Source organism: Papio anubis, unplaced genomic scaffold (genome assembly GCF_008728515.1).
Source record: "Papio anubis isolate 15944 unplaced genomic scaffold, Panubis1.0 scaffold107, whole genome shotgun sequence".
Classification (NCBI taxonomy): Eukaryota; Metazoa; Chordata; class Mammalia; order Primates; family Cercopithecidae; genus Papio; species Papio anubis.
In genome coordinates, this window is record NW_022159822.1 from 8466 (window position 1) to 24177 (window position 15712).

At 42.1% G+C, this 15712-nt stretch overlaps 1 protein-coding gene and 1 long non-coding RNA gene across 11 annotated transcripts in view; one reads left to right on the top strand and one right to left on the bottom strand.

Moving 5' to 3' along the window:
* Positions 1–9461: 9461 nt before the first annotated feature.
* Positions 9462–12332, bottom strand: LOC103878145. The gene is made up of 2 exons (XR_638160.4): positions 12067–12332; positions 9462–9626 (listed from the first exon to the last, which is right to left on the bottom strand). It is a non-coding gene; the product is annotated as an uncharacterized LOC103878145 (long non-coding RNA).
* A 98-nt stretch (positions 12333–12430) lies between these two features.
* The window catches only part of LOC116272447 (membrane cofactor protein), a 43298-nt gene continuing 40016 nt past the window's right edge, over positions 12431–15712 (top strand). For 7 of the 10 annotated variants that reach the window (XM_031661206.1, XM_031661204.1, XM_031661203.1 and 4 more), the window contains exon 1: positions 12431–12698. In XM_031661206.1, the coding sequence (XP_031517066.1) occupies positions 12602–12698 (97 nt within the window). In that variant the 5' untranslated portion in view covers positions 12431–12601. Of the gene's footprint in view, positions 12699–12740; positions 13031–15712 lie in introns of those variants that run through there. The other 3 variants (XM_031661207.1, XM_031661211.1, XM_031661212.1) reach the window with 3 other exon arrangements.

Below are 15712 nucleotides of genomic sequence, written 5' to 3' on the forward strand. Positions count from 1 at the left end.
TTGATTTGGTTCTTTTCCCGGGCGTGGGAATTTTTCCCGGGCACGGGAAAATCTGTGATGAAGAACCCAGAAACAATAGGGACTGCTCCATCTTGTTCACCTTCCTCCATCTTGTCCCTTTTCCCTCACCCAAACATATATGATTACTGCTTATTTCTGTATAATTCTGTTTAACAGTTGCTTTAAAGGTGAATTTGGCCACATTTATTTTGACAACAATATAAAGAGAGAGATAGACATGAACCTGGATTTCAATTTAAAATCATGCAAGATAGGACAAAAAACAGCCTAAGAAAAATCTGTCAGGCCTTTGAGCCCAATCCAAGTCATCGCATCCCCTGTGACTTGCACATATATGCCCAGATGGCCTGAAGTAACTGAAGAATCACAAAAGAAGTGAAAATGCCCTGCCTCGCCTTAACTGATGACATTCCACCACAAAAGAAGTGAAAATGACCGGTCCTTGACTTAAGTGATGACATTACCTAGTGAAAGTCCTTTTCTGGGCTCATCCTGACTCAAAAAGCTCCCGCACTGAGCACCTTGTGACCCCCACTCCTGTCCTCCAGAGAACAACCCCCTTTGACTGTAATTTTCCTTTACCTACCCAACTCCTATAAAACGGCCCCACCCTTATCTCCCTTCGCCAACTCTCCTTTTGGACTCAGCCGGCCTGCACCCAGGTGATTAAAAAGCTTTATTGCTCACGCAAAGCCTGTTTTGTGGTCTCTTCACACAGACGTGCATGACAAAATCAACTGATAAACTGCAAGAAAAAAAATGCAACTTATACCACAAAGGGTAATTGTTTTATTATTTAGAGAGTGCTTAAAAATTCAAAGACCAAACTTCTCTCCACCCCACAAAAATGGGCAAAGGACATACAGCTAGGTCACCAAGAAAGAAGAGCAAGTAGGCAGTGAAATACACGTAAAGATACTCGATAGGACTTTTGCTTATCTGGATCGTTAGCAAATCTCTTATTTCTTGGGATTTTGAAGAAGTAACTTTTAAAAGAGGACTTAAGACTAAATGTTTGGGAATTGGCCTTTTTTAGAATTAAAATTTCCCAACACAAGAAAAAAAATCCTGTGTTCTTTATTTTCCAGAATGGGGTAGGTCACTGAGCAATATGATTAATAAATATGTAATGCCTGTGTCTTCTGTTTTGTTTTGTTTTGGAGACAGGGTCTTGCCCTGGGGCTGGAGTGCAGTGGTGCAATCTAGGCTCACTGCAACATCCCCTGTGAGTTTTTAATTGCAAGAAAGCCAAAAGATTTTTTTTATTACATCAGTTATAATGGGAAATACTGTATATATTATGATAAAATACTTTATTGCCAACTTGTATTATTAAACAATTCTGCTGACCTTTGACCTTACATTTACATCTGAAAAGCAGTGTGATAGGAGTTATTAAGAAACTATTTTAGGCAGATGGAGGGGTACTTGGAACGTTTTAGTTTCTTTTAAAGTAGCTCCAGAAATGTTTCTTGTCTAGCAGGAAGGCCCTGGCTCTCAGAGCTGGGCCAGCAACCTTTAATATGCAAATGCAAGCCATTAGAAACTGGGTCCACCCAACATGGTAATTCCCACTGTTTTCCTCTTGCCCTAGCCGGGAGGTGTGCCTGGCCACGTGGCCACTCCCACATATCTCCCCATGTGTAGAACATCTTGGTGCCCTGCATTTGTATCTTAAAAGGCTAGGGTGGGAAGGCCAGTTTTTCACAGTCTATGTGAATGACATCCCTGGCCAAATCAATCCCCTGAGCCCTGTGCAAATCAGACACCACCTCCTCCAGCCTCTACATATATTTGGCTGTTTTCCACCCCACATGGGGGTCTCCTGTCTTGGGTTTGGAGCCCCTCCACCCTCTGTCTCTGTAAAGGGGAGCTTCTGCCTTCTTTCTTGCCTATTAAACTCTCTGCTCCTTAAAACCACTCCATGTGTGTCCGTGTCGTTTTTCCCAATTCAATATGAGATGAAGAACCTGGTTGGTGTTCCTCCACTCCTCAGAGCCGTATCATTTTGGTGCATGGGCCAGGAAAGGAAATTCATTCATCAGACTGGTGAGTATGGAGTGGATCTCAACTTTAAATCTGTCCTTTAATCTCAAGGCTGTCTTCCAGCTACCCTGTCACCAAACTTTCTCTTTTCAGCGGTCTCTTACCCTCTCTCTGTGTGTCTAATGTGCAGGAATCTTTACAGTTCATGGCAAAAACAGTTCATGGTCTGTTAGAAAAGATCACGAATCATGGCAGGCAGTAACTTAATAAACGTCTCTTACTCTCTACCGTTTCTCTGGCGAGCACATGGTATTTCTAAGCCACCTAGTGGAAATAAAAATCCTCTTCATGAGACACATTGCTGGTTCTCTGCAGTACATTGCAGCTTTGCTACTTTTCCATTTTGCACTTTTCTACTGCTACTTCTGTGGACGGGAAAGCTCTGCTTTTAACAGTTAGGAGTAAGATGTCTTCTGCAATCACATTTTAGTCTCCATATTGTCCCACTGGCAGAAAAACGAACATTCAGTTCCTATGTTCCTTTAAGGCGTGTATTCTGTCTCCTATTAAGACAGTACTTAATTAGTGAGGGAATTTTAAGTCCAGAAGTTAACCGGAACCATTTTTCTGTGGGTAAATGCTTTAGCACGGACTATAATAGCAGGATATAGAGTTCAATCTAGCATGCCCCCTCCCTTACAGGGACCTTGCCCAATTATGTGATTTTTCTTGAAATCCATTTAGGAAGGAACACAGGCCACACAAGTCTAGGACGTCAAAGGGAAATAAAAGGCAGAGGACTAAGACTGCTTGGGGACGGCGTGACTAAGGCCCAAAAGTTTAGTTCCTCTGGTGCCATAGCTTGGAGGGTAACGCCTGCAGTCATGGGTGGCACATTTAAACAAGTGCTGGGAATCCAGGAACCCTGGAGGGAATATAGTTGGGGGGACGCCCTCTACTGTTTTTGTCTCTATCCTGGATCACATACCGAAAGGGAGGAGACTAAAAGGATGCTTTTATTCTCACTTCTCTTTCTAGATGGATAACAAATCATCTTTTAACATGCACTCCCCTGGAGTGTATTTTAAAGCACTGGGACTCCTTCGACCCTGAAACTTTGAAGAAAAATGGCCTATTTTCTTTTGCACAAGGGCATGGCCTTTTTACTTCCCCAAAATTAAAGAAGTAAGTTACAGGGGAACCATCTGAGGATCCCCCTTATTTGGGGGCCCTTCAAGTTCCCTTCTCATTGCAAGGCCTCAGACAAGTAAAAGGAGTCTTAGGACTATTTTCGGACAACCCTGATGGGTATATAGAAGCTTTCCAAAATTTAACTCAGGTATTTGACTTCTCATGGAGGAATGTTATGCTGTTTCTAAGCCAAACCCTAACTACAGCTAAAACAGGCAGCTCTGCAAGCAGAAGAGAATTTTGGAGATGAGCAATATGTCTCCTATAGTAGGCCAAAAGGGAAAAGAGAAAATAGGGAAGGCAAAGAAATAGGGGAAACACCATTCCCAATAGGAAGAGCCAATACCTCTTGACAACCCTAACTGGAACTCCTTTCTAAGGTGTTTTTCCTGTTTTTGCAGTTTAAAATGGATTCTATCTCTTTCATAATGTTCTTCCAACCTGGGAAATGTTAATTTTCCAAACCTTAAAATGCTTGGCTTAGAGTTGAGCCAAGGGGGAAGGGAACCCAGAAGCCTGATATGCTGGCAAAAGGGTAAAAATTTCTTACTAGTCAGGCTTTTGACTTCTCTGTCCCTGTGCAAACCAGTAAACGGGATAATAAGGATCATAATTTATATTATCTGTAAAATTATAATTAATGAAAAAGGATTTGTGAGGTTGGTCTTAAGCTGCAGACAATCTGATGTGCTCTGCATGTCTTTCTGTATGGTTCTGTCAAAGAAAGGGTATCTTAGGTTAGGATGCAGGCCCAGTACCCCATAAGCCTGCTGTTCAAGGCAGCCCAACAAAACGGTCAGTAACAAACTTGGCTACAGGACTCCATCTTGTTTCATGTCCTTGGGAACATAACCTGTAACCGCATGGCAATACTTTGTTTTAGTTTCTGCCATTTTACAATGGTGGCTGTCTTCTTGTGCTGAGTCAGTTCCTGGGTGACAGCCACAAAGTCAGATAAGCCAGTTTGTCAATGTGGGTGGTACCAGCTAATCCATCATGAGCAGGGTTTACAAAATATCTTAAGCACTCATCTTGAGAGGGTCAAAATCTTGTAGCCTCCAGCTGCATTACCCCTAAGTCATGGTTTCTAATCTTATGGCTAGTTTCTTGGTCTGGTCCCCTGGCAAGAGGGGAGTGTATCTTAAGAAAGTGCTGTTATCATCTTTGTTTTAAACTATACACTGTAAACTAGGCTCCTCACAAAGTTGGTTCAGTCTATGCCCAGGGATGGGCAAAGGCAGCTTGGGGGCTGGAAAAAAAATGGAGTTGTTTGGGTTGGATCTCTTTCGCTGTCTCAGTCACAATTTGGCAATGACAGTTTCAAGAGCTGCCTATCTCCCCTTACAAAATACCTTGTACACTTGTAGTTAAATCATAACCTACTTAAGGCTTGTTGGTTTCACCTGTGAGGTTACTTTTTGTAAGGTTTAAGAGTAAAAATCTTAACTGCTTGGTGTGGCTAAAGTCAAGTAACAAGGAGTTTAAAAGAATTTTCTTAAAGAGTGCTCAGCTTAATTAAAAGTCGATATTCAAGTTATAGGTATATTTAAAAGTTTTTCTGGAAAAAGACTCTTCTGTCAGCTGAATCATTTTTCTCAATTTTTTGTCTTACCACTCTTAATACATGCATGAGAGGCCCTAAGATAACTTCTGGTAGCATGGGACTCCTTGGGAAAACTTCTGGTAGCATGGGATTCCTTGGGAAAAACCGAAGACGCCACTTTGGGGAAAAAACAAAAAACAAAAAACAAAACTGTTTTCCTCATGAAACCCCAGGAATTAAAAGGAGATAGATCCCTCTCAAAATCAAAGGCTGTGTTCTGTTTTGCATTGTGTTATCTGACGGTTTTGAGTTTTGGGGTATCAAAAATTACTTCGCATTTTGAGAGAGCTTTGGTGTGTAGTAACCAGGTAGGAAATATACTTTAAGGGATGGCTAATAGCAGTTATAAATCAGAGAAGCATGCTCTTGGCCTCCTGAAAGATATGGAAACATCCCCACCCCATCCCACCCCCAACTAAGAGATGAGACTCCCATGAGGGATGGGCTAATTACAAAATAAGCCGATTGGTTTTGGGTTGCCTTGCAATGAAATACATGATAGAAGCACTACATTGTCTTCTCCCATAGTATCTATAATCATAAATTGAGCATTGAAATAAAAGTATAGCAAGGAAGTCTTAAAACACTAAACTGCCCTTTAGTAAAAGGGTTATAAAAAGTTTGTTAAGCTTTCACCTCATGGTCAAATTGGATTAGATGGGATAATCTATAAGGTTTCATTTAAACAAATTGGGGTTTATATTAACAAACTAATGCAAGGCTAAAATTTGTCTTTGAACAGGATTTTCATGTCATAGTAAAGGCTAACGAAACGTTTTTGCCTTTTGAGTCATCATTTTGGCAAAATAATTTATGGCAATCTGGAATTCTATTTCATAACATCAAGTGTTCTAAACCTCTAACATTTTAACAGTCATCTCAAAATCAAACTTCAAGTTTCAAAATTTTCCTTCCTGAGGGATGGCTTTTTGGATGGTTCAGAGGGCCCCTGAAACATTCAGAAAAGAGGTAAACAGGATTATTTGACATGTTTAGTCACATGAGATTGCCAAAATGATGTCCAATCTTCTTTTAAGCCATATTTTGATGAATAATATATGTTCCAAAATTAGATGGGATTTCCAAAATTCTAATGTTTAAGTATATGCTATCAGTCATAATTAAGGGTAAAATTATTGGAAGCCACAGAGATAAATAAACTTCTTTTTCAGTCATGTTTTTAACTGTAACTATCTGGGAAATGTTGCCGTTCACAGATAATTGTTCGTCTTGCTTTGTTCCTTCTCAAAACACGGTTTATAACCCAGCTATATTAAGGACTTTAACAAGTGTTCTCAAATGCAGGTTTTTAACAGCATTGAACACTGTAACACTGGAATAGAGAAAGGATGTACAGGACTCATAAAGAACTGACATGTTCGCAGATATTAAACAAAACAAGAGTTAACTAAAGGGACTGCACTCAGAAAGTTAAAGCAGACTTTTTAACTTTTGCTTGGAATATTGTTGGTCCTTGTTTTGTTTTTTCAGAGTCAAGGAAACTTATTTTAAGCTATTTCTGGCCTTTGATAATTGAGTAAGGTTTACTACTGTGAACAAAATTTGGAGCATGTTTATTTTTCTCTGCCTGCTTCCTCTGGAATTTGGAGACTATCTGTGAGTATTCTTAACTTATAGCAATATAGTTGTTTGCATCAGTGCAATAAGAATCCTTTTTTTTTTTTTTTTTTTTTTTTTTTAACAAGACACAATTGGAAAAACTGGTTATTTTACCAAGGCTTTGACTGAAAGGATGTGTTTCCCTTTAAGGAATCAAGCTTGACATGCAGAGCCAATAAAAAGCCCTTGGGGAGAACTGGCCTCATACCTTGTCTACACAGTCCCTGCACAGAGTTCCTAATCTGCGGTCAGTAAAGAATGTCACTTTCTAACAGGTCTGGGAGTTCCGAGTTTATCTTGGGATCTCAAGAGGCGAGGATCACCCAACTCACAGGTATTTGCGGATACAAACCCATGGTGGGCTCTGAAGGTCTTATCTGGAATTCCTTATGGAACAGAGTTTCATCAAAACCAATCCAAAAGGCCTATGTAAAAATAACCATTCTTGCTGCATTTTATGCAAGTAATCAGGCCAAGTATAAGATTAAAGTTTATTCTACAAACAACACACACGGTCCGATCATAATTTGTTTTTTACCAAAAATGAGGACTGGAGAGAGAAATTATGCTCCAAAGCTTATCACACATTTGTCATTAAATCCTAGTTTCATTAATTGTTTTTAAGCTTTTTGCCTACATTTAAAACTAACCCTGCTTATTCCTGAAAATCAAGTGATCTCCTGCAACTTGGAAGAAACAAAAAAGGATGGGTAATGTAAAAATCTGGATCAATATGCTAATTATGGGCAATTATCCTGCAAATTCTGCCAGGTAATGAAAGTAAGTAGGGTGCCCATAAACTGGAGGTTTCTTTGTTTGGGAAAATAAAACCAAGGAACTTCACAAACCCCAAAGGGAAATTGTATATCTTAGAAAGTAAAATTTTAGATGGAAATTATCTACCACACCACACTTGTGGGAACTGCTATACTCACTCTACTGTATGTGATGGAGTTATACATGGTAGCATCTTCTAACTGAAATATTGGACAGAAAGTTTCCATTGCTGTATATTTTGCTTAATTATTATCCTTACAGGAGGGATAATAGTTACTAACAAAAAGGAAGCATCAAAGTTTTACTGAGTCTGCTAGGACTTTTTATTGGAATTAGTGATGCACTTTCAAATGAAACATGCTGCTTCTGGATTAACACCTCTACTAAAGTACAGGAAAATCTACAGGTACTCGAAGATCAAATCTAGCCAGGCGCGGTGGCTCATGCCTGTAATCCCAGCACTCTGGGAGGCCGAGGAGGGCGGATCAGGAGGTCAGGAGATCGCGACCATCCTGGCTAACACAGTGAAACCCTGTCTCTACTAAAAAATACAAAAAATTAGCTGGGCGTGGTGACAGGCGCCTGTAGTCCCAGCTAATTGGGAGGCTGAGGCAGGAGAATGGCGTGAACCCAGAAGGCGGAGCTTGCAGTGAGCCAAGATCTCGCCACTGCACTCCAGCCTGGGCGACAGAGCAAGACTCCGTCTCAAAAAAAAAAAAAAAAAAAGATCAAATCTAAATCATCAACAAGCTCAGGAAAAATGCAGGCTTTAGTCCCGGGTAGTTACAATCCCTCTTTAATGGATTCCAGTCTTCTTTATGGAATTGGTTAAACCCTTTATTAAGCCCTCTCTTGCTTATATGTCTTGTATTAATACTTAAACCCTGTATACTCAATACTGTAACTCAAATTGTTTCTTCTCTAGAAGCAACCAAACTCCAAATGGGTGCTGCAAACTGGATCACGCATGGACACACCCTATTTCCAAGAACCCTTAGATAGACCCCAGGAAGAGCCCTAGCTGGTGTTCCCCATTTGACGTCCATTTTCAGCAGGAAGTAGCCAGAAAAAGTCATCACCCATAACCCCCTAACAGCAATTAGGTTGTCTCCTCGGGGGGTTGGGGGAGAATGTGATAGGAGTTATTAAGAAATTATTTTAGACATATAGAGAGGAAAAGGGGTCCTTGGAAAGTTTTCATTTGTTTTAAAGCAGCTCCAGAAACGTTTCTTGTCAAAAAGAAAAGCCCAGGCCCTTAGAGCCAGGCAGACGACCTTAGATATGCAAGTACCGGCCATTAGAAATTGGGCCCACCCAACATGATGATTCCCATGGTTGTCCTCTTGCCCTTGCCCCAACATGTGCCTGGCAACATGGCCCCACATATCCCCACGCGTGTAGAACATCATGGTGCCCTGCATTTGCAAATTAAAAGACTAGGGTGAGAAGGCCAGCTTTTTCGCAGGCTATGTGAATGACATGCCTAGTGAAACCAATACGCTGAGCCCTGTGCAAGTCAGGCACCACCTCCTCCAGCTTCTACATATATCTGGCTGGCTTCTGCCCCACTTGAGGTCTCCACTCTCGGCTTTGGAGCCCCGCTGTCTCTGTCTCCATACAGAGGAGCTTCTTCCTTCTTTCTTTCTTGCCTATTAAACTCTCCACTCCTTAAAACCACTCCACATGTGTCCATCTTGTTTTTTCCAATTCAATGCGAGACAAAAGAACCTGGTGTTCCTCCGCACATCGGAGCCCTATCAGCAGGGGCTGGACACCAATTGCTCTCCGAAGCTATTCCTAGTACTAACATTCTTTGTTTTGTTTGCTTTTTTGGCACACCAAGTATATAAAGTTTATGAGGCTTAAATGAAATTTTCTTTCTACCATTACAATGAGAAAGGAGTAAAATACTTTATTTTTATTTTGCAAATCGACGTATGGAATATAATTTCTAATATACTTATGTTTTTAAAGCCTTCAAAAGCCAAGAGGAAACAAAATACTATCCATTCCTTCTGAGAAATGCACCTCTTTCTATACCTGATTGTTTTCATAATCCCTGTGTTCATATGTAATGCCACAAAAATGCTCTTGATAGTAACAGGAAAGAGGATCAGACACAGCTAACCATAAAGGTCAGTTGGCTGGCAGGTGCTTAGTAGATGCAAATAGAGGCCCATTCATACTACTACACCTGCTCCTGAAAAGCATAATGTAAATACAGTATACTAATTTACGAGGCAAAGAAACATCTAACATCAAATTTTAAAAGAGTTGGCCACAGTTTAATGACATCCCTGCACACCAGCCACCACCCACACTGCCCTTCATAAGCCCCTTAAAGGAGATCCCATAGTTCCAAACGTGGTCCACAAACACACATATCCTCCATTCTCTCCTTTTCTTCTCTTTGGCAGTTTGACAAAATCTATAGGAGGAGTTGGAGGAAACATTAGTGTTTAATCTCATAAATCCACTTCATTCAAAGCTTTGGCTTCAAGCTCTACCCCTGTTAAGGCCTCAGGAAGTTCATTGTCGACAGCCTCCCTTTGAACTGGTCACTAAAATGATCTCAAGGCTAAGGGATAGACCACAGCTCCACTTTACAAGTAAGCTTGCAACACCTGATTTAGGAAAGTTAGCTGTGCAGACATTTGTAGCTCATCCCTTTTACAGACAGATCTCAATTTGTTTTCTAGGGTCTAAAATTATTTAAATCAAAATCTCTCAGAACTTTCTGGGCATTTGGTAAACTCATGCTGGGGGAGAACTGGCAGAGACATGTTAAATGCCCTTGACCACAAGAACCATTCATTTCATCCAACATTTACCAGTTATTCATTGTATACCTATTATAGATTTTGGCACTGTAGATATAACGAGAAAACGCTATCCCTGACTCATGAAACTTATCCAAAAAGTAGAGAACAAGGCTCAGAGCCATTCAAATGAAGCCTCAGTTGAATCAAATAAAAATAAGTTTTAAATATTTAATGTGAAAGTCTTCGAGTATGTTAAGAATGGCTTGATTAACCCCAGGGATAGAAATTTTACTGATTGAAAGAAAGTTTCAATAAAATATCAATCTTTGAGTCTTATCTGACACTTGAAACTAGGAAATCAAACACTAGCCATACTTTTTATTCTATAGTTTATAATAAAATTCCTCATGAGAAAAAAGACATTTTTCTTCCAAGCCTGAAAATAGATGGAGAATTTTTAATATTTATTGTTGCAGAGGACAATAAATAGACTATCCACTTTCGCAAATGAGTGCTGGCATTGAGCCACAGAACATGTCTGTCATATAACTCTTTCACACCATACATTAACAGAAATAATAATTTCCCCTCATTGAGTTTCCTATTTACTATCTCTTTAATTGTACCTGCTTTAATTGCTGTCATGGAGCGTCTGAATTTTATAATCCAAGATACTAAGATGTTTATTTGATATACCACCTCCACACTTAATGTCTTATAATCTCTGCCAAGAATTTTAAAATTTTTGTTGGTCTGACAGGAAGAGGAATTCCATGGTTTGGAGAACCCAGAAAGTCTTCAGTACATCTCAGTTATAAAACTGTTAAATACACTTCAGTTCTATAATTCTATAAGACCCATTTGAGGTTTACACACTGAGCATTCAGTTCCTCATCTTCCTCTTCATAGGTTAACCCTGTGTAATACAAGTTCTACTCCCATAATTCTATGAACAAAACAGCCCTTGATACATAGGTTTGATTTTTAAAATATATTTTCTTTACTTTATTCTAAATGTAATATAAGGTCAACATAGAAAACAGAAAACTGAAAAGCATAAGGAAAGTGAAATATCTATAATCTTATCAACCATTATTTTTGTTGTATTCCCAGTTTTTTATATATATTAGTATGGTACTTTTAATAAAAGTAATGCCAAAAGGCATATGCCAATTTGAACTCTGCTTTTTCCACTTACAATTATATCAGTTTCTCATATTTGGTATTCTTTTGCAATATTTGCTGCATAGAATTCCATCACAAAAGCTAACTACCAGAAATTCCTTATTACTTTTGCTAGACACTTAGGGTTTACATTTTTTAAAATTTATAAATCTTTGATCACAGCTCTGATGATTTCTCTGGGAACTGATAGCCTAACAGAACTCATATCCACTTTAAGACTTTTAACATTCTGAAAAATTGTATTACAAACAGAGTGCTGGTCTCCCTGCAACACGTTCACTCACACTGGCTGAGGTTTTAATTCTTTGCCAGTCTGAGAGGAAGAAATGCCAACTCTTTGTTTGCTCTTGTAATGCCAGTCATGTCCCTTTTTTTCCTGTTACCAGTCATACCGGTTTACTACTCAGAACCCTACAAATCAATCCTGCTCATTCTTAATTTTCCGATATTCTTCCTAAGATTGTTTCACCAGAAAACTTCTCCCCCTTATCCACTCTTCACCTAACAATTTCTACCCACCCCAATCCTCCTGCATTCATTGCTTCCAACTGGCACGTAGGACACCCTTGGTCTTACATTGTTCATGCATGTGTATTTCGTCTTCAATAAAACATTCAGTTGCTCAAGGGCAAGGGCCCCATAGAGTCTCAATATGCTAACGGCCTGGTGTTGCTTAATAATTTAGATTCTGAGGGGTCCTCTCCAGGGAGGGGAGCAAAGAGCAAATTATCTTAGGGGCTGGGAGTGCAGAAGTCAAACCTTTGAGATTGTGAAAACAAGACGGCCCCGAGACGACACAGTAGCAGGCATTCAAGCAAGAAAAACTGAAATATTGTTCCTAATAATGCCTGACTAATGCAAAATACCAAATAAGGGCCCAGGCAGTCCAGACAGCCTGCAGGGCCCCAGGATAAAACTAACCCTGAGCGGTGCTGGCCCACGGTGACCCCCTGCCTGGACTCTGGATCTCTGTTTTTACGTCGAAGTGCTTTATTCTTGATTCTCGAGTTCCCGGAAACGATGACCAAAGCAGCTTAGTTTTCCACCCTTCCTTGGTCACAAATATGACGATGAGGCAGCCCTTTCCCGCACTACGCCTCAGACTTCCGGGATGGTCGGCCAAAGGTTTCCCAAGAAAAGAGGCGGGTCCGGGAAGCCAGGGCAGGTAGGCCCCGCCAGGGCCACGCCCTGTCTCCTTGAAGGCCAACGGCTGCCTCTGAGCGCCGAGGCCCCACCCCACAGCCCGCCGATTGGTCCCAGCCGCCCTCGTGAGTCGACTGACTTCCGCCCCCGGCGCGGTTCAGGCCACGCCCACCTGTCCTGAGGCCCTAGATACTTTGTGAGTTGGTGATTGTTGCGTACCATAGCCGGCCTCAGAAGGGGCTTCCCTGCTCGGCTGGCTCTCGGTTTCTCTGCTCTCCCTCCGGAAAAATAGCGGCGTCTTCCGCATCGCGCCATGGCGCTTCCCGGCCGCCGCGAGCGTCCCTTTTCTTCCGGTCGGTTTCCTGGGTTGCTTTTGGCTACTCTCGTGTTGCAGCTATCCTCCTTCTCCGGTAGGACCCCGGGACGAGTTCGCGCGTTCGCGGCGAGGCTAGAGCTCTGCGCAGTCAGTCGGGCAGGAGGCGCGGGGCGGGGCTCACTGCACGTCGTGCCTGCCTGGGATAGAGAGCGAGGCCAGGTTCTCCGAGGGGTGTAGTGCTCAGATCCCGGGGGTATGTGGCGGGGAATGCGGGGACCACGCAGAGCCCGAGGTGAAGCTTGTTTCGGGGCGTGGTGTGCGCGGCCGGCATTTACGCAGGATCTGGCTGTGTCCCCTTCAAAAGCGTGAACAGTGTTTTCGGGATTGAGCCCTGTCGACAAGGGGAGTGCGGACTGGGCGCCCCAGGTGAGGGCTTGCTCTGGAGTGCACAGGTGCGTGGGAATGTTGCTAGGGCCCGTGCTGTGCCCGTGGTGAGAGTTTGCCCTGTGTTCCCTTGGTGCCTTGGTGAGTGGAGTGTTCATTAGGGCTTGGACAGTACCCGCGGTAAGGGTTGCAGTGCGTCTGCTGTGCCCCATGTGCTGGACTGGGCTGGGCGAGAGGGGCCTGGCCAGGTGTTGCTGGGAGCTTGTTGTGCGCAAGTGGCCTGTGTGCGGAGTTCACTGTGGGCAAGACAGCTAGCTCACTGTTTGCTTTGAATGGAGTGAGCGCGGACGCTGGGGCTGGGGAGGGCATATTGGGTGAGAGCAGGCTCTCAGTGCCTGGGGTTAGAGAGGTGGTAAGGGCGCGCCATGATTTTTGTGCCTTCTGTGAACAGACTTTCGTGTTGCCTGAGCTCCTATTAGTTTTTAAATGGCTGCTTTTTTGGGGGTGGGTGGACCATCGAGTCATCTTCCTGTTCCCAACCAATAGAGACAGTATCTGATTCCATTACCTAATGGATTTTTGACATTGTTTTCCTTCTTTTCATTAGAGTCATATTTGAGAGATGTGAAGCAACCTAAAAAACACTGGTAACCAAGCCTAGTGAGAAATTAGTATCCTAACAAAGGAAGGCAAATAATGTTAATCTTGTTTTCCCCTACAGCTCATAAACTAAAGCTTAAGGCCTATCCCACTAAATGTGTATTGTATTTCATTGAATGGAATCAGTAATTTTAAAAATGCATGCTAGGCCAGGCGCAGTGACTGACGCCTGTGATTCCAGCAGTTTGGGAAGCCCAGGCGGGGTGATTGCTTGTGCCCAGGAGTTCGAGATCAACCTGGGTAACATGGCAAAACCCCATCTGTACAAAAAATACAAAAATTAGCGGGGCATGGTGGTGTGTGCCCGTGGTCCCAGCTACTCTGGGGGCTGAGGTAGGAGATTCGCTTGAGCCCAGGAGATGAAGGCTGCAGTGAGCTGTGATCATGCCACTGCACTCTAACCTGGATGACAGAGTGAGACCCTGTCAAAACAAAACAAAACAAAACAAAAAAAACCGCTAAGAAATACATGCTTATTGTACGACACGAACAGAATCAAAAGACAACTATTTTTAATATTTTGGTATATTTCTTTCTGACTTTATGTGCGCTTCATGTGTATCTATGTCCAAATTATATTTAGGATCTAATAACGTATAGTTTCTGTGTTGCATTTTTTTCCTTAGGAGCATTTGCTCAACGAATATGGGTTTTGTATGTCTATTGCTATTACACTGGTAGGCAATAACAAACCATTCCTATTTTCTTGATCCTTTTTTCACTATTGGTTTACACACACGTTCATGCAGGAAGATAAGCAGAGACTTTGTTTTGTTCGATGCTAAGTGCTCAGTGCCGGGAACACAGTAGGTAACCAATAAATTATTTGCTACAATGTATTGGGAGTGGCAGACATTAACCAAAACTTAATAGTAACAAACAAATTATGAACCAAGGAAAGTTCTCTGGAGGAAAGGAGTATAATTTTCAGATATATATCTGACAGCATTTAACAGATGTCTCGAGGGAGGGAAGGCTTTTCTGCTCATCAAACAGACTTTGGGGCATCTGTGCTTGCTGTTCCCTCAGCCTGGGAACACTTTCCTCCTGTCCTGCTGCAGAAACAGGCCTGCTCTTCTGCAAAGTTAGCTGGAAGGTTATGCCCTAGGAGACCTTCTCTGAACGCGCCCCCCCGCCCCCGCCCCCACAACCTCCCCCATCTCAGGTTGAACATACAACCCGGTTCAAGTCCCTCTTCACTTGTAATCACCCTTTTAAAATGACCTTTTCTGTTCTTTGTCTCTCCCTGTCAGAATGCAGGGATCCTGCCTGTGTTGTCATACTTGTGGTTCCAAAAGCCCCGTTTGTTTGCCTCCATATCTGTTAAATACCAGAAAATTAAATATACTATTCGGCTGGGGATTAGAGCCTAGGAAAAAGCTCCTCCTGCCTCCAAGAGGAGGGTTGTTTAAAGAGCTCTGCTCAGGATGGTCTTTCTGTGGTACCTAAAAAGCTAGGGCAGGGGCAGCTGAGGGCCAGAAAGGATCTGTCTCCCCTGTTTGTGTTAACTTTGCAGGGCTTCCAGTACTTCAGTCTTGCAGCTCACTGATCATTAAAATGTTCATTTTGAAGGAGGGTGATGGGAGTAGGGAGCAGTGGTGATAAGAAAACGAGAGGACTTTTTCTTTTTGTCTTTTACGATTAATGCTTAGAATAGGCTTAGTGCTAGAAGTGCAGCCTGAGCAACATAAGGAGAGCCCACCTATACAAAAAATTTGCCCACCTATACAAAAAATTAAAAAAAAAAATTAGCCAGGTGTGATGTTGCATGCCTGTGGTCCCAGCTACTTGTGACGTTGAGGGGCGAGGATTACTGGAGCGCCCGCGGTCAAGGCTGTAGTGAGCCCTGATTGTACTCCAGCTTTGGTGACAGAGTGAGAGACCATGTCTCAAACCAAACAAAACAAAACACAAACAACACACACACACAAAACAAAACAGTAAGTTGAAGATGATGAATGCGATTTGAAATAGAGGAACATACAAAAATAAAATGAATAGGGTGCAACATGGAAGATAAAACTAAGAATGAAGAGAAGGAAAAACAAGGTTAAGTTTGAGGTT